The sequence below is a fragment of the Bremia lactucae genome, linkage group LG5 (assembly GCF_004359215.1).
Source record: "Bremia lactucae strain SF5 linkage group LG5, whole genome shotgun sequence".
Lineage (NCBI taxonomy): Eukaryota > Oomycota > Peronosporomycetes > Peronosporales > Peronosporaceae > Bremia > Bremia lactucae.
In genome coordinates, this window is record NC_090614.1 from 4,223,338 (window position 1) to 4,240,221 (window position 16,884).

The 16,884-nt window shown below is 48.0% G+C and overlaps 7 protein-coding genes across 7 annotated transcripts; 4 read left to right on the plus strand and 3 right to left on the minus strand.

The window, feature by feature from the left end:
• Positions 1 to 3,405: 3,405 nt before the first annotated feature.
• Positions 3,406 to 9,469, minus strand: CCR75_001761 (uncharacterized protein). The gene is made up of 4 exons (XM_067959862.1): positions 9,110 to 9,469; positions 7,232 to 9,042; positions 6,911 to 7,165; positions 3,406 to 6,838 (listed from the first exon to the last, which is right to left on the minus strand). Exons 3-4 carry the CDS (start codon positions 7,109 to 7,111, stop codon positions 6,140 to 6,142), a joined length of 900 nt encoding a protein of 299 aa, XP_067821140.1. The 5' UTR covers positions 7,112 to 7,165; positions 7,232 to 9,042; positions 9,110 to 9,469; the 3' UTR covers positions 3,406 to 6,139.
• On the plus strand, positions 3,533 to 4,801 carry CCR75_001762 (uncharacterized protein; the record flags this gene model as incomplete). Its single annotated transcript, XM_067959863.1, has 1 exon — positions 3,533 to 4,801. The coding sequence occupies one exon, from the start codon at positions 3,533 to 3,535 to the stop codon at positions 4,799 to 4,801; it is 1,269 nt and encodes a 422-aa protein (XP_067821143.1).
• CCR75_001763 (uncharacterized protein) lies at positions 7,325 to 8,026 on the plus strand (the record flags this gene model as incomplete). Its single annotated transcript, XM_067959864.1, has 1 exon — positions 7,325 to 8,026. The coding sequence occupies one exon, from the start codon at positions 7,325 to 7,327 to the stop codon at positions 8,024 to 8,026; it is 702 nt and encodes a 233-aa protein (XP_067821142.1).
• A 921-nt stretch (positions 9,470 to 10,390) lies between the features above and the next one.
• Positions 10,391 to 11,186, minus strand: CCR75_001764 (uncharacterized protein; the record flags this gene model as incomplete). The annotated part of the gene is given in 3 exon segments (XM_067959865.1): positions 10,391 to 10,537; positions 10,549 to 10,875; positions 11,097 to 11,186. 3 exon segments carry the CDS (start codon positions 11,184 to 11,186, stop codon positions 10,391 to 10,393), a joined length of 564 nt encoding a protein of 187 aa, XP_067821137.1.
• A 583-nt stretch (positions 11,187 to 11,769) lies between these two features.
• Positions 11,770 to 12,244, minus strand: CCR75_001765 (uncharacterized protein; the record flags this gene model as incomplete). The annotated part of the gene is made up of 2 exons (XM_067959866.1): positions 11,770 to 11,994; positions 12,062 to 12,244. The coding sequence occupies 2 exons, from the start codon at positions 12,242 to 12,244 to the stop codon at positions 11,770 to 11,772; spliced, it is 408 nt and encodes a 135-aa protein (XP_067821136.1).
• CCR75_001766 (uncharacterized protein) lies at positions 12,053 to 12,451 on the plus strand (the record flags this gene model as incomplete). Its single annotated transcript, XM_067959867.1, has 2 exons — positions 12,053 to 12,107; positions 12,207 to 12,451. The coding sequence occupies 2 exons, from the start codon at positions 12,053 to 12,055 to the stop codon at positions 12,449 to 12,451; spliced, it is 300 nt and encodes a 99-aa protein (XP_067821139.1).
• A 1,971-nt stretch (positions 12,452 to 14,422) lies between these two features.
• On the plus strand, positions 14,423 to 14,626 carry CCR75_001767 (uncharacterized protein; the record flags this gene model as incomplete). Its single annotated transcript, XM_067959868.1, has 1 exon — positions 14,423 to 14,626. One exon carries the CDS (start codon positions 14,423 to 14,425, stop codon positions 14,624 to 14,626), a length of 204 nt encoding a protein of 67 aa, XP_067821138.1.
• Between the last annotated feature and the right edge of the window lie 2,258 nt (positions 14,627 to 16,884).

Genomic DNA, 16,884 nt, shown 5'->3' on the forward strand with positions numbered 1-16,884 from the left:
ACCGTTGCCCTATTTGGCATTCAGTCTATAATTACGTTCAGTACCTCTCTGTACTGGGCGTGGGGCATGAGCGTAGTGTCCTAACTTCTGACAGCGATTGCATTTCTGCAATCGTTATTGCTCGAAAAGCTAGGTTTCTCGCTTTCGACATAAGAGAGATCCATAGGTTCTGGACTCCCAGTTCGTGTCGTCTTGGAGGACGATACGATGACGAACTAGCTTGAGCCTATCTCAAGCTAAAGTCCTCCTTTTCCGCAACGGATATTGCTTCTTCAAGCGTATTCAGTTCCAAGCGGATTAAATGGGTCTTTACGAGACCATCCGTAAGACCTTGCATAAACACCGTAATAAATGTGTGTTCATGGACTGGGTTATTTGTAATACAACTCGCTAAGAGTCGTATGTGTTGGGCATATGCGTGCACATCACGCTTGCCTTGTTTGAGTTTCAGAAGCTCTGAACGAGCTCTGAACTCAGCCCTAGGCGGTTCAAACGTCTGTTTGAGCCGGGCTTTAAAAGCCTCTAGCGACCCAAAGAAGTATGGGTCGCGCAACTTAAGGCCTATTGCCCAAGTTTTGGGACGACCTGCCAATTTTGACTGAGCAAATGCGACTTGCATTTGCGTCGACGATGTGACGAGCCCTAATGGCATCGTCCAACTTGACAAACCACCTTGGAGGGACTCTTCTTCGACTCATTATACTTAGAGATGTCAATCTATAAGGTTTCGGGACGACGCGTGTGCGTCATCCCAAAATAGGGGTTTGTATCATTTATAACCCCAGTAGTTCTGTCTGTAAGCCTTGCTTATTAAGCAAGGCTACCTTTTCCTTCGCCTTCATGTTGTATGAACTTGGCGATAGCTGAATGGAGGGCATCTCTGTCCAAACCGGGCAGCATGGCCTAGATGGCATCGTTCCCTACGATCGAACTCATTCGTTCGACCGCACTCTTTTCTATGTCACTTAGAAAGAAGTAGCTATCACGCGAAACGTGATGCGTATTTCCATTATGATCTAACATGTCCATGTTAGATGATGGAAATGTGGTCTCTGGACGGACTACAAAGTGCTACCAGGTGTAACGGGGCACTTTCGACTTTGTACTGTTTCAGTACAAGTCCACTTCGCACTGCCTCAGTGCGAGTGGTCCCTCACGTCACTTCACTACACTAGTACGTGCAGAGGAAGACTCTCTTTGTAACACTTGCTTTAAAAGAGGGTTAAAAGTAAACAGTACATAATAAATTAAAGTTCTTCTATTTACATCTATAAAATACTAACTTAATTATAAACTGATACAAAACATGTCATAAAGTATTTTTTGTCTCTCTTAGTGCGCGTCCAGTGCTGACTGGATCGCGAAGCAAGTAGATATAATGGCCTATATCTACCAATGGACAAGCTTTCTGAATATTACTACGTAAAGCAATATTTTTAGATAATATATTAATTAACAACCTTTAATTGTTAATTTCATATAACGATACACCCGTTACACTTAGAGCTAATGTCAATTTGCATCAATATACCCAATTTGGTAACATTGGAACTATTTGAGTAAAAAATAATAACGATAATAAATATGTACTTCTTTCTTTTTTTCTCATAGGAAATAATACCAATGTCCAACGGAATAGTTTTTTGCTCTTGCAGCACGGTAAAATCTTATAACTCTCGGTGTTGTCTACTCGCGAAACCCAAGCGCAATTTAGGCAATTTGAAAGGTGTCTCCAAGTTGCAGCGAAAAGTTATGCCTCATTTGATTGTTTCTGTGAAATTTCTGTTGACCAAAAAAATGTCGACGTGCCATCTACAGAATTGAACAGATGTATGAACGGAACGCTGCAGGACTGGGTGAACATTCTTTTAAGCGGGCCGTACTTCCAAGATTTCTAAGAGTTATATTTAGAGGCCACGAATCCTTACTGATGCCGCACGTTGGAAGGAAAGTGCATTCTTGAAGCTCTCAGAGAAGGATACGTATTGAACAACGCATGTGTCATAAAGTCGGGCTTTAGCAGAAGATGCTGGTGACGGTACTGCCAGAAATTGAGATCTACGTTTCAGCAGCAGGAAACTCTACGGTCTTTGATTTAGTACATTATGAGGAAACTCGTCAGAAGCTCTCCATCGGCCAGGGGTTGCCACGTGACTCCACCACTACATGTAGCAGCTGTGACTTGTGTCAGGTTAAATGCACTGCCACTAATTTTAGAACCATGTGTTTCGCCCTTTCGAACTTTACTCGCCACACTTGATTTCTCGAGGACAGTAGTACCATGCAACGCTTTGGGATAGACTTGAAGGCCTGTGAATAAATGTATGCGGGACGTCTGTAAAAATACTTCGCGCCTTCACTCGGAACAGCCTTCACATTGTTATCGATTACAGATGCTCCTGCCCGCGACATTTCAGATTGGTATTATTGATTGGTGCGCTGTCAATCATTGATCTTTACATGTGTGGAAGGAATGAGTTCGTGCCCCTAATTATTCTGTAAAGACTGAGCTTTTCGACAAAATTTTATTCCATTCAAGCCAACCTTTTGTACAACAAGAGACGATGCGGCCCAGATGTTTTAGCACTCAGAATCCATTTTTCTTACGTTCAACTTAAAAAAAAACAATGACACGAAACATCTGGAAGCACAAATTTTTGCTAAAAAAAGTTATGTTGCTTTTTCAATTTAAGAACCTCATTATGCGACGGGATCCGATATTGATGTTAACGTTTCACGAGATCAGCTGCACCAAGAACTCACTAATTGTTTTAGTTGAGAATCTCACTGCTACGGGTGGGTGAAACAGATTTTCTGATAAAAAAGTAGTGTGATAAAACTTCGGCGGCAATCTGCCGATAACAACGGGGCGAAGTGGTATTTGCCGCGTCAAACGGACCACCTTGTTCAAGAAACAAGCCAAACAGTCCTTCTTGCGTCTTTTAGTTAGCGTAACGCGCAGAATCTGGATTCCTTTTCACTTTAGCAAAGCGTCAACATTTAAATGAATCAATAACGGACAGATCTCTGCTATCATTGCACCAAAAGTCCGATCAGCAACGCTTTCACAGTGTTGGCACAAGTAATCCAACGCCCTGACAGCTTCTACACTCTTGTCGAGCACTTGAGACCTCGCTAGCGCTCAACGTGCTTAAAACCTTCCACTACGTCGCTGCAACGAGCGATGAAGTAGACCACAGTCGTGCTAGCCAATTAATAACAAGTCTGGTTCGCCCAGCAACAGGCGATTTGGCGCATTCAGCCCGCAAAATGTCATGGCCACACAATTTATACCCTCTGTTTGCAATGTACTTCCGCGTGGCCATCCGATTAAGTGTGCACAGCCCAGTGAGAATATTTGCTCTCTGGACGCTTCCGTGCAAGAAAACCGCCCAACAGCCGTTGTGACTTGCAAAGCGTTTTGCTACTTTCCTCAATATTTTACCCTTTTGGCAATCGCTGCTCTTTGGTGCTCATAATCCAACTCGCCGTCCTCGCCTCGCATCGTGTCCACCGGTGGCCTCTCGTATTGATGCCAGGCCAATCTAATGCCTCGAGCGTCGTCGCTTCCCCGACGACGCTCGCCCCGTGCCTTAAGGCCTTGAACGAGCCATGGACCGTGGTGCCTGTGCGCGAGGGCCGGTCCCTGTCCCTCTCGACACTCCCACGCCGGGCCTCCACGGCCAGTGTCCTTACGGTCGACGCCACGCACGGTCTTTTAAGTGAGGAAGACGGTGTGAATCGGATTCCACGCCGGGTATTTAGCTCAAGCGGAGGCTGCTCGCTAAGCCTTTTGCAACAGGAGCTCGGGTACCCGCGTCGCGCGCGTGTCGCGGTCGATGGCCACAGGCATCATCGACGCAGGTCGTTATTTGAGACAACTATGGAACAGACGATGAAGCGGGCCCATAGCTCGGGCCACAGTAGTGGTTATGGCAAGGAGTGCCATCGCAGCTATAGTTTACGGAGCGCAGATAGTGCCAGCGCGGCGGATTTGACGCTCCTTTTGCCCGAGCCGGAAGGAGAGACTCAGATCGATCAACTGCAGCAGGCAAGTCACAGCTGGACCGGTTCTCCTAAGAGCGAGGGCTCCAATGGCATAAGTGATGACAGAGAACGCATGCAAGAAGAAGACGAAGAGGAAGAAAACTTTTTAGATTATCGCTGTGCGTCCGTCACGGGCTACAGCCGCGATACGGATGGCGTCGTGTATTACGAGGTCATTGTGCGCTCGACGGCCCACGGTCCCCTGTCGGCCTACAAGGTGCGCCGTCGGTACTCGGAGTTTCGCGACCTCCACGCAGCATTGAGCAAAGTTATGCGGGTATCTCACCAAAAACTCGCGTCCGTCACGGCCCTGGCCAATATAAGTGACGAACACAACGACGAACATTCGTCCGTCGGTCTTTGTTTTTCCGTCAACGAATGGAACCGCGCTCTCGAGCCAGCATTACCGCCACTTCCTGACAAGGGCGGTGTCTGGAGCTATCTCCAGTTTGACAGCATTCCACTGCTAGAGCGACGCGCGCAGTACTTTCATGCAATGCTCGTCGCGGCTCAACGGCACGCCGTCGCTCGATCCAGTCGATTGCTTCACGACTTTGTCGGGACGCCCCCAGACCTTGTGTCGCAGCACTCGAGCGTCGAGAATAGCTACGTGAGTCTCAATCGCTTTGCCGCGCCAAAATTGAGCTTTGACATTGAGATTCAAGAGCGAAAAGAAAAAGCCAAGAGCATTCGAAGACGTCGCCAGACGTTCCTGGAATCTGGCGAAGCCAGCTGCGCGAGTCTGACACCCTAATCGCAGAACTTTCTCCGCTTTATGCGAGACGGTCTTCAACCAAAACGTTCGTTCTCTGTCCTTTTGTCAATGTGTTCTTTGGAGTCGATTAGTAATCAAAAACATCCACGAGATTCTTGCCGTTGGTCGCTGCGACATGTGTGTGGTGTGAGTGGTTATCACATAATAAGATAGTGAGTCGCGTAAGCATGTGCTTCCAGTGTATTTAATAAACGTTGCTCATTGAGAGTAATATTCGCTTCTTGAATGTTGTGATACTATTAGAATTTAATATTGAAAATTTTGAGCCTCAAAATAAAACAGATGCAGTTCCACGAAATTAGAAGTCAGGCTGAAATTCTTAACATATTTATGGTGGCACCATCTTTTGAATGTAAGTAGCAATGTCTGGCTCCAGATACTCTGACAACTCATCTCGGGTCACCCAGAGGTAATCATGAGCCTTTTTCAGATTTAAAGTCACGTCGCCGTCTAGATGCTGCGACTTGTAAAAAAATACTTTGGTACCGTCAAAGTCCGAGTCCTTTTCATCGTGCAAGTACTTGACGTAACCCATGGGGGCAAATCCCACTGGGATCGTTTCCACTTTGTCGCCCACCGTCTCGCTAACGTGTCGAAGCGCTGCATCGCGCATTTTTTCCGACTCATTTTTCTCCCCCACTGGAAAAAACCACGGATATTTGGCGTCGTTTTGGTCATTTTTGACCAGCAAAAAGACACGTCCCTTGAGCGCACGATTCAATGACTTGCGGTTATTCGTAGCATCGTCCTCGGTTTCACGTGGAGCCAAATGGAAGCCCGCTCCTACAATATCATCTGGGTTCTCTTCCGCATTAGGCCACGGTTGCTCGTCAGGCGAAACGTGTTTGGCACCAGGCTCCATGTACCAAAAATCCTCTTCCAGTCTCTGATCCTCACGCAATGCCTTCTCATGCTGCATGACCTCAAAGTCCATTTCCCAGTCTTTAAGATCGGGTTGTATGACTGGCAAACGCTCTAAGACGCCAGCACTGAGCACGCGCCACTTTTTTCCATCGTCTACAGGCGGCGACACGAGAAAGTTTTGACGATGCGCTCGTGTCCGAGGTTGTTGGCGCGGCGGTGGAGGATTGCGTTTGCGTTCCTCAATTTTGGCCTTTTGACGCCATGTCAATCGAGTTTTGCGCCCCGATGCAAATGTACGTAGCTGCTGGGCAGGCTTATGGCTACAGAGACTGCGAAGCGAAAACATGAGTGGGTAGAAGTCACTGGCGTGTGAGGCTCAGATACAACGTAGGGTCTTTTATTTAAAGTACTTTTAAGTAATTCATTGTTAAGCGATAAGATGGCTGTTTTTAATTAAACGTCCTTGTTAAAAAGCGGATGATTAAATATGCCAGGGACTTTCGCGCCAGCTTCCGCCATTTTGGAAGTTTTCGCGGGAACTAGATTGCGCCGAGCATCCGAGCCAGCAGATCGAGTAATAGCTGGTGCGTTGCGCCAATCTTGCATTCTCTTTGTCCATTTGTCAATTTCCACACGATCCTGCTCAGTAAATAGCAAACGATATCGAGTTCCTAACGCCAACACACTCTCGACAATTGTAGTAGCCCATGGGGTACTGAGTTTGCTATACAGCGTACGCAGTAGAGGCATGAGCTCTGAATGCAGCCGTCGCTTCCTTATGTCTTCATCTCGATTTTGATCGTTATGTACGATCTCTTCAAATCGGTGCTTCACCTTTTTTGCAGCCTTGTTAAACTGATACGTTTCGTCCGTAAAGAGCTCCGCGTGGGTGATGGCCAAAATTTTCCACGTATCAAGCTTTTGCCTTCGCTCGATAAGTTTGGCCCCTTTCACACTAAAAAGCACGTTCTGTTTGGCGTCGAGCGTTTCGATTAATGTCTGAAAGTCTTTCTGGCCGCTTAAGAATTCTCCCTTTTCGTCAATGACGTTTGTTAAAGTCGTCAAGAACAGCTCGCTTGTCTCAATTGTTAGTTGGGTTTTTATTAATTGGCAATACAGCGCACTGGCTTTAGCAAACTTCTTGCTTATCAGCTTCGAAGTCCATCATGCAATATCAGTAAATTGGTCATGAAAGCCACTCCATTTAATATAAATATAAAGTACCATGTATCGCTCGAGCTTTGCCACTGTGGCTCTCAAGTCCGGCGGCTCTTCTGCCATACGTTGACGCTTCACCATAACATTTTCGATTGCAGTAGCTCCTACCTTTTCTTTGTTTTTTTCCTCTTCTAGACGCTCGCGTTTTGTCTTTTTCGGCAAAGTTAAACCACTGTACAAATCACCGCTGTCCAAGTCGTCGTCCATTTACAATAATAGAGGTCAAAAGTTATTCTTCAAGCTCTGCGTAATAGAGGTGCCCTGCAGAATTAATATGGTACATTTTACAAGTTTAAATCCCAGTAGATTAGCAAGCAAGCAACATACTCAGTAAATGCAGAGCATAAATAGCTAGCAACAAAAAGGGTTAGTTTTCGATTCGTCAAAAGTATTCGCCACCTCAATACGTGGGGCTTCACCATGGAGCCCCTTGATGCCACCACCCACAACTATGCTCGCATGAACGTTGGCGTTCCTTCGAATGGGAATGTGCGAATGCACCCACTAGCGCTCGCAATGGGAGTTGTTGTCGTATTCGTCGTCGCTTTCCTTGTGGCTGCATCGTCGCACCAGAAGCAAAAGTTGCAGGTCATGGCCCGCAAGTTGTTACGCAAGAAGCGGACAGAGGAGAGCAAAGACAGCGGTGGAAGTGTCAATAAAGTCGCTGATCTTCCGGAATTCGCACGCCAGGCCGCCGAATCTGGAAACGCGCGTGTGGTCAAGCGGTGGGTACAGTCCACAGACCGGAACCTTGACGCTCGCAGTACCGAGAACCTCACGGCCCTGCACTATGCTGTGCGTGGTGGCCACAACGAGTGCACTAGGCTGCTACTTATGGCGAGTGCTGATCCTAATGCCACTGACGAACGCAGCATCACGCCTCTACATTTGTCAGCGTTAGGCGGCCATGCGCTTTGCGTCAAGTTGTTGCTCGATCACCATGCCGACCCGTTTCTAGAGGACGTGGACCGCCACACGGCGCGGTACATTGCCGAACAGAGCGGAAATATTGGATGTGCCCGCTTACTGCAGCGAGCGATGGCGAAAGCAGCCGTACAAGACACTGCGTCCGTCACCCTGCGGGCTGGAGCCAGCACAGCTCGTGTGGACAATGCCGTGTAGGAGACTAAAAATATGAAACGTTGCAGTTTATCAAAGTTAAGAAACTTTTCAATGGGTACAGCTAAAGTTTTGAATTTTGTTTAAAAGTCTCAAAAATTGTATTGAGAGCACGCACTAATTGATCGACTTGTTCGCGCGTGTTGTGGGCGTGGAGCACGATACGAAAGCGCTCGGCACCTTTTGGGACCGTTGGGGACCGAATGGGCACGACGCGGATGCCCATGGCCATCATGTGCTGGGAAGCCCAAAGCACTCGATGATTGCCTTTCAATACGAGGCTCTGGATTGGAGACTCACTCGCGAGCAAGGCATCCGAGGGGATGCTCGGTGCTCGGTGTATTTCGTCTTTAAAGTATCGCACGAGAGCCAGTACGCCACGACGCAGGACAGCAGCGTCAGAAGATTTGCTGTACTCGTGCGCACAGATAACGGATACAAGTTGGTCGAATGGAAACGCTGTGGTATAGATAAAAGACCGCGCGTAATTGACAAGGTAATCAATGAGCACTTGGGACCCACAAACGACAGCACCGTGGCAGCCTAGGGCTTTTCCAAACGTGTGAATGCGGCTTACAAACACGTTTGGATATTTGTGCTCCAGTTTGAGCTCACATACAATACCAGCACCGTGAGGACCGTAGACCCCAGTACTGTGAGCTTCGTCGACAATTAAGAACGCATTCATTTGTTGACAGAGCATTGCCATGGCATCTAAAGGAGCCAAATCGCCATCCATCGAGTAGAGTGACTCAATCACTACATACACACAAGATTGCTGGTCTTTGTCGTGATTCAAACACGGTAGATAGTTGCGTAATTGTCGTTCGAGGTCTTTAAGATCATTATGTCGAAAAGAAACCGATTGGTTCGTTGCGTATGCGCGACTTAAACGAATGCCTTCGTAGCACGAGTTATGCACCAATTCATCGTAGATAATAACATCCTCAGCCTGTGGGACACACGACATGACGCCCATATTGGCAGCATAGCCCGAGTTGAATAATAGAGCTGCTTCGCTAGCGAGTAGGCACGGGTTTAGTAAGTCCAGCACTCGCTTTTTGAACTGTAAAACGCTTCTGTTACCTGTTGTAAAGCGCGGCAAGTTTTGCTTCCGTCTCCATAAACAATTCCGAATTGCCTGAAATCAGGCGGGAGCCCGTGGCTCCGAGCATTCGCGTGTGACAACGCTGCAGTTCTTTCTGGCGTTTTGTTACGAGCTGCTTCAGTGGCTGCGAATGCGCGAATCCCAAATAATCATTCGAATAGAAGTCGGCAGCACGAAGAAATTGCTCGTCTGGAATTTGCAGCGTTCGCAGCGTGCCTATTGTACGGCGGCGAGCTAGTGCGCGGCTGAGCTTTTCGTCTACTCGCGTCATTGACACGGAAGCGTGTTAGAAGTGAGGAAGAGGAGCATCTGTTAAATTTAATGGCCATACAAATATAAGGACGAATGCACATTTTAGACTGATGTTGCTACTGATAATAAATTTAGGGAACCGGAATAGTGTTGGTATCGCAACACTGTTTGTTTTGATTAAATAAAAACTAGAGATTAAAAGTAAATATTTCATTATTTTGCTAATCGCAAAATCGACAATTATTCCCTTCGAGTCGTCTTTCCCCCTTTTATACTTTAGTGCAAAACCTCCCGCTAAATTACATTTGGAAACCGATATAGCCACACCCCTTAATTACCTACCTCGGTATTTATGAGAGTAGCGTAATGGTAGTGTAACGGCATCTGTGTGCTGGATATTGAAACTGTACGACGCTCTCTTTCTTCTAGAAGTGGTTTCCAGAAGATTCGTACAAGGTAAGGGAATGATGGTGGCTAACAGAAGCACATTTGACATAGTTTCATAAGTTAAATTCACTTCCATTAGTTCCATCACGCAAACAACTCTTAGCCAAACCTCTGCAATCTATAACAGTTTATGAGCCCAATAGAGGTGCTGTACAACAATGACATTCTCACGGGCGAGGATTACTACTCGTGGGAGTTTGGTGCTCACATGACGCTCGCGAGGAAGGAGCTGCTTGACCATGTCGCAGTGAAGCCAGAAGGTATGATGGAGCAAGCGACTGCTGAGTGGAGGACCGCCGATTTGAAGGCGTTGGCTATCATTGCAAGGATGCTTAGTCCGGTGTTCCAGTCAAGCGGCAGGGCAAACTGCTGCCCCTGTCGCCGCCGCTGTTGGCTGAGAATTTCGCAACTGCTTCCTGTCAAAGGTCGCGCCGCCTGGCGTGCCCTTTCAGCTCGAAACTACAACAGCTAGCTACTAGAGATGTCGTGCTAGGTACGATCCGCAGCACATCTCTTTCCAATATAGCGACATCTCGTCTCGACACTCGCTTGTGCTAGTCTTACTCTGCGCGGTACTTTACCACTTCTGGTTTCTGCGCATTGTTGTTGAGATACGAGCGACCAAGACTTAAACCACCTGCTCGCATTGATGATAGCGGTTCCCACGATGACTCTTCTTCTTCGAGTCCCGCCCAGCTGACCTTGAGCTTCCAAGCACCTGCTGCTTGTTATATCGGAGATCGTCGATGCTGCTGACGCCAAGCACGAGACCTTGATTCGCGACGTGCTCGCGCAGCTCGTCCGTCACGCTAAGATGGTTTTCACTGAATCGCTTCATTTGCGAGCCGTGGACGTCGTGCAGAGAGCCAGTGAGGATGTTCTTGATCAGGAAGCTGTGTTCTTTGACCTCTTCGACTGCAAATGGACCAACCCAGCGTACTGTCAGCTTCGACGCCGTCAATCGTGGATCAATACGAGACCATAACACGAACTCCCTGACTTCAAAGTTGGCAGGTCTATGGTTCGATGCAACTTGCTGCTCGCGCTGGCGGGCACCAGATTTCTCGGATGCAGAGAAATCTGGTGTGAGCTTAGTGAATGGATTGTGGCTCACGTGGGCGAATGGGGTCATCTCCTGTTGCTTTACGCACACAGAAGGGATAAACTTTCACCGAGGTACAGCTAATCGATCATGAACACCTCGTTGTGCTCAATCGCAACACCGTTCGTGGTCCATCCGTGTTGAATCAGCTATGAGCCTATAACATGCTTGCAGAGAAGGCACGCACGGACAAACGACTGCACTTGGCGCTGCACGTTCTCGATTTCAAATTCGCGACGCAGTAAATTGAGCATCACGTGCTCGCCTCTGTGACCTCTAGTGCCACAATGCGCGACGATGAGGATGCGCTAGAGCAGATCTTTCGCCGAGTCAGAGATCCAAAGTTTCCCATCGACACGTAGAGCACTGCCGTCGTCTGGCATTTAATACGAGCGATCCAATGCGTTGCGTTGCACTCAGACGATCTTACCGTTAGACAATGTCAGCGAAAACGTTGAGCTTTCTGGGCAGATGCTCGATCATCTTACGATACGGGGACAAATGAGGCACCCAACGCAGCAGCTTTCCACGGATGTACTTCATCACATTCTTGGTCGGCGAGAAGATGTGTATCAAGTTTGAGTGGTCGCAAAAGATTGCGAAGCCACCCTCGCGAGCGAGCAGGAACCCGAGCTGCACACAGACACGAACGGTTGGATAACCTTCCTTCTCAGATACAGTCCATTGTAACTGCGAGTCGCGGAACAGTCCGCCTGTGCAGAGTAGCAGCTCGTGATTTTGGTCTACGACTGCTGTAATGTGCTTGTACTCGTGCACTTGTGTTGCAATGACGGTTCAGCCGGCGACAGATGCATCAGCAAAGACGCACACTGTGGCTTAAGACGACGGGTGCTGTAGCTGTGCGGACCGCGCGAGGCTATTAAGGAAGGTGTCGTAAACTTCCATCTCGCTTTCACTCCACAATACAGCTATTCCGGAGGCTATGCGCTTGTTGCGACCCGCTGATTTGAGAAGCACGTTGAGCTTGTCGTACAGCGGCGCAGTAACACAAGCGTATTCAATAACTGACTCGCTCAGCCAATTGGCAGCACAAAGTAGACGCTATAGGTCGGCTGCATTAGCTGGTCAGCGAGATCAAGGCTGCTAAACGTTCAGGATCATGGCGAACGACGTACTCGCCGAGCAGCTTGCCACACCAAAGAAGCTGTCGAAACGTGCGTAAGACTATGCAACCAGCTACTCGGGCTGCAACGGTACGCATGTCCGGTATCACACCAGCGATAGGAACACTGAGACTGTTCACGCGTGTGTAGTCCTCTGTCACCCGGAAATCAGAGGGCACCTGGGACATTTTCAGATTGGCGGCGCTGGAGACGCCCAATGGGTGTGGTTGTTTTCGTCACCAAGCGAGACGCACGAGGTTGGCGACGTACACACATACGAAGTCGCTCTGCTCATGTGGGTACGACCGCGCTTTGCTTGTCACTGGTACAGCGCCTTCTGCAAACTGGACACGCAATGGCTCGACCTTGGCTGGCAGATCAGCGCTGAGCTTTGACCGCCAAACGCTTTTAGTACTTCATCGCCAAGTTGAAGAGCTCATCTGCCAGGCCGTCGTCGTCGCGTTCCTCGGCGTTGGCAACCCGTTGTAGATCAGCAAGCTTCATTGCAATATCGTCCTCTGCGTCTACATCGACGTCGCAGTTGGGCAATCAGCGTCGTAACCGTGTTCGGGTGACACAGGTAGTTGCTCGATCATCACGCCAACATCAATGCCGAGACTCGCGAGCACGATTCTGTCCAAAATGAACAGTTTTCCATCCTCGTCCAACACTGGGGCTGAACTCATTGCAACCGAACAGGAACTACGACCGAGGTGTCGGACCCGGACCCGGACCCGGAGTTCGCACAACGTCACTTCAAGAGAACCAGCAGGCACTGCGGTCAGTCGGTCATCGGCTTCACGCACTGTTGCACGCTTAGCAGCTATTCGGCTGCTACCACGAGCACGCAGCAACAAACGTGCCTGCTCTTTTTGCTCCTTCGTCGCCGTAAAACAATCAGACATCCAATGATCGCCGTTGCAGAGAAGGCAACCATCTCTCGGAGGTGCAGCCCTTTGGACCTGATTGCTAGGCGGTGCTGCTGTTCTGGTCGTTGTTGCTGCCACAGCAGAAAGAGGTTTCTTCGAGTCAGTACTTGAACCTCCGGGGCGAGGCTGGCGATGAGGATCTTGGTTCTGTACTTCGATCGGGCCTGCTCTTGTTGAGTTTGGTTTTGCGACTTGTCTAGCACAGTTTGTAGAGTATGCTGAGAAAGATCTTGCTGAAAGAGCAAAGTACCCCAGGATGCGAGCTTTTATGTCGTCGTGCTGCAAACAGCGTGTCGATGTCTGGAATGTGGTTGCTCTTCACGGTTGCACAACGACGGTCAATCTCGACGAATACGTCGTTATCCGTGGAATTTGTCTTGTCTTAATGCAAGACGTAATCGGCGAGGTTCTCCAGGAGAAGCGCGTCGATTGATGAACAGATGCCAACGACGATACCGTCGTAGTGCTCTCCGGTGGACAAGCACCGCTCTCGTAGACGACGCTCGTACTTATCTCGGTCCTTCCGCCAGCTGATGATGGCGGCTTGGTTCCACTTGGTCATCCTTAGCGCAACGATGCCGAGATGCACGTATAGCCATTTCGACATCCGAGCTGTCGGAGATGCGGAACGCCGCCATTCTCTTGCGCTTGGAGTGACGACGTCGATGACTATGCTAACGCCACTAAAGCTAACTTTGTGGTGGACAATCTGAGCTCTGTGATGCAAAACACAAAGTGTGTATTGATGCAAGCCATGCAAGTGGCATAGGAAGCTGCTGCCATTAACGCCGCCGCCGCTATTAGATGTGGAGTTTCACAACTGCTTGCTATGAAAGGTCGCGCCGCTTGGCGTGCATTTTCAGCTCGAAACTACAACAGCTAGCTACTAGAGATGTCGCACTAGGTACGCTTCGCAATACAGCTACATGATTTTGTGATGACTCCTGGCGACAACATTATACAACACTTTCTCAAGTTTGATGATTTGTGCACTCGTCTTGCCTCGGTAGGTGACGAGATCTCGGAAGACGAGAAGGTGGTTACTTTGCTCGGCAGCTTGTCGCTGGAGTATGATGCAATTGTCCGGAATATCAAATCGCGAGAGCATGTGGATTTGTACGAGGCGAGTGATATGTTACGTCGCGAGTGCGACGCAACGCTCAAAAGAGAACAGCAAGAGTCTGCATTTGAAGCTGTTGCATTGCGAGGACAGCTACGAGGACGCCGGATGTTACGTGTGGGTATTGCATCAACTATAACAACCAAGAGAAGCGTCGTCAAAAGCGTAAAAAGCAAGGGCACCAACATGTGCGTAGGTTCAATGGTCGATGCTATGAATGTGATAAAGTTGGTCACAAGCGTGACCAGTGTCCAAAGAAGAGAGACGCATCAAAATCATTTGTGTTTTCGGTTGCAAGTGATGGATATATGAAGAACATGTGGTTGCTTGATAGTGGGGACAGCTCCCACATGACATTTGATCGCGATGATTACTGCACTCCTCAGTCGGTACAATATTGTCTCGAAGTGTTTGTGGCTAGTAGTTATCACATCGTGGCCAAATTCGCTTCATTGTTGTTGAGCTTGGTAGAGCTCGCTAAGCTCAAACATACAGCTTTCTCGAACGTGGCGACCTCTTGACCTTCAAATGAAATTGAGCACATCTCATCTTCAAAATAAACTTCTGCTGACGCGCTGCAAGCGTCGACACAGATAGTAACTTGCGGCTTAAGCCCGGAATGAAGAGCACGTTGTTGACAATCGCTGTCCTGCCGCTCTCGAGTATGCACAGACAAACGATGCTGAAAGACTCAGCATCGAACCCAATATTATTAATGAGAACGATGATACTCTCAATAATGAAGAGATTGATATCTCCGCAGTGCGAGCCGGTCGCACTAAAAATAAAAACAAAATCGAGTCAGCAGGTGATTTGCTATTGGCTAATGAAGTAGTGGTCCGTTTCGTGCAGGATTCCATCGCTAATGCGGCGGACCGATAGAAACGGGATTCTGAAAAAAGTGAAAGAGCAGACGAGCTTTCATTTAATGTTAATGACCTAGTCTACTGTCGACGGCAAACCTACCAAAACATGTAGTGAAGAATGCAGGCAGTAATAAATTACTGCTTCGGTATATCGGCCCGTTCGTGTACTACATCGCCAAGGCAATGCGCACACGATCATGCTACCTCGTAGTATGCGTACGCATCCTACGTTTAATGTTGGGCGTCCCCGCCCGTACCATCAGTACGAGGCTTCTTCCGATTCCGGATTACACCGGGACGGTCTAGAACATCCGCCAAAGCCTGATGGCTCCGAGCCAAAGCCTTATCCCCTCGGAATAAAGTATGATTCTCCTGAACCAGACGATCCATTTTTTTAAGAAAAGATCTCCTGACGAGCTGCCACCAGCTTGTTTTGAAGGGACTGGTGTGTCCTTTCGTTCACCAGTTGATCAGTCGCAACCTGCGCACAATTTCTAAACTTGTCACGAGAAAAATTATCAACCGTCACCGTTAAATCGCGGCGACGGGATCGCTCGTGATCAATATCCTCCCTGAAATAGTACAGGGTGTGATTCAAATCACGATGATGATTCGGGTTCGTCAAACTAGGCGAACCCAATTTTCTTCGCCCTCCACATCCATTGACAGATTCGAGGGGTGAGAAGCGTTTCCTTAGCAGCTCGCACGGTACTGAGTCAGGGAAGACATCCCGCCGCAATGTGAGACTGCGCCGCCGCCTCACTGCGAGACCACTGCGACGACAATGCAGAACGCCCAGTGCATGACAAGGGATCCTTGCCATGAAATATGGCACTGGCTAAGTTTAGGGGATAGACCGTTCATTTTTTATACAAACCAAGGCGACTCCCTTTTTTATGGTTCGTCTAAATAGACGACGCCATTAAAGCTCCGCACCAATGACCGATGTTTTATATAGAGCTAAATGCACCATTTTTCTCCGTCTTTGTATGTACTGCGGACGTTGTATTGGTTACGTAAATCGATTTTATTACCTATGTATGCTACTTTAAATTTTCTTTTTCTTAAACGATATGGATTTTTTTTAAAAGAAGGTTTTAAAAAAACCATTTTTTTATTTCTATATAAATATTCAGTTATTAATGGTTTCGACGGGGTTTTCACCTAAGAGATAATAGCTATTATTTTTTTTTCTTTTTTATATTTCTTATAAATATTATAAAGTATATATTCGGGAAGTAATTTTGAACATTATTTTTTCATATAAAAATAAGGATATTTATTGTTCACCATAAAACTTCTGCAGGTGTAATGTAACCCTTTTTTGCTTTTAAATAAATGGACTCGAAGGCAGTAGAAGTCGCGTGAGGTAGGTATTCTCACGTCCACGATGACTAATTGGTGCCAGGGTCTCTGCTGGTGTGAAGACGCCCAGCAAGAGGACTCCTTCCAAAGGGCGATGGCAGTTACTGAGGAAGGCTTTGTCTGCTCGGCGCACACAATATATGAAATTTATAAAGGGTCGCACGGCTTAACACTCATCGAGTTGGGCCGCAAGGACGACGCAACCATTGTGAGTCGTTACGCAGATAGCCTCACTGATATGATTGTTTTTTTGCTCGAGTCATCTGCCTTTCGAAAATTCTTTTAAGGATTGTTGGGATGAATTTTTAAGGTAGCCCGTCGACCCTTTGAGAGCCATATCGTTTTGATATGCTCTTTTAACGTCGTCGAGTAATGTTGACGACGGACACTTATTGCTGCAATAGTGACCTTATGCTCACTGTTTGCTTGCGCAGCCGGCTCAAAATCGGGTCGGCGCGGAAGGGCATCAGCGACAACGTTAAGTCTTCCTGGTTTATACTCCACGGAGAATTTATACTCCGCAAAGAACGACAACCATCTCGCATTCT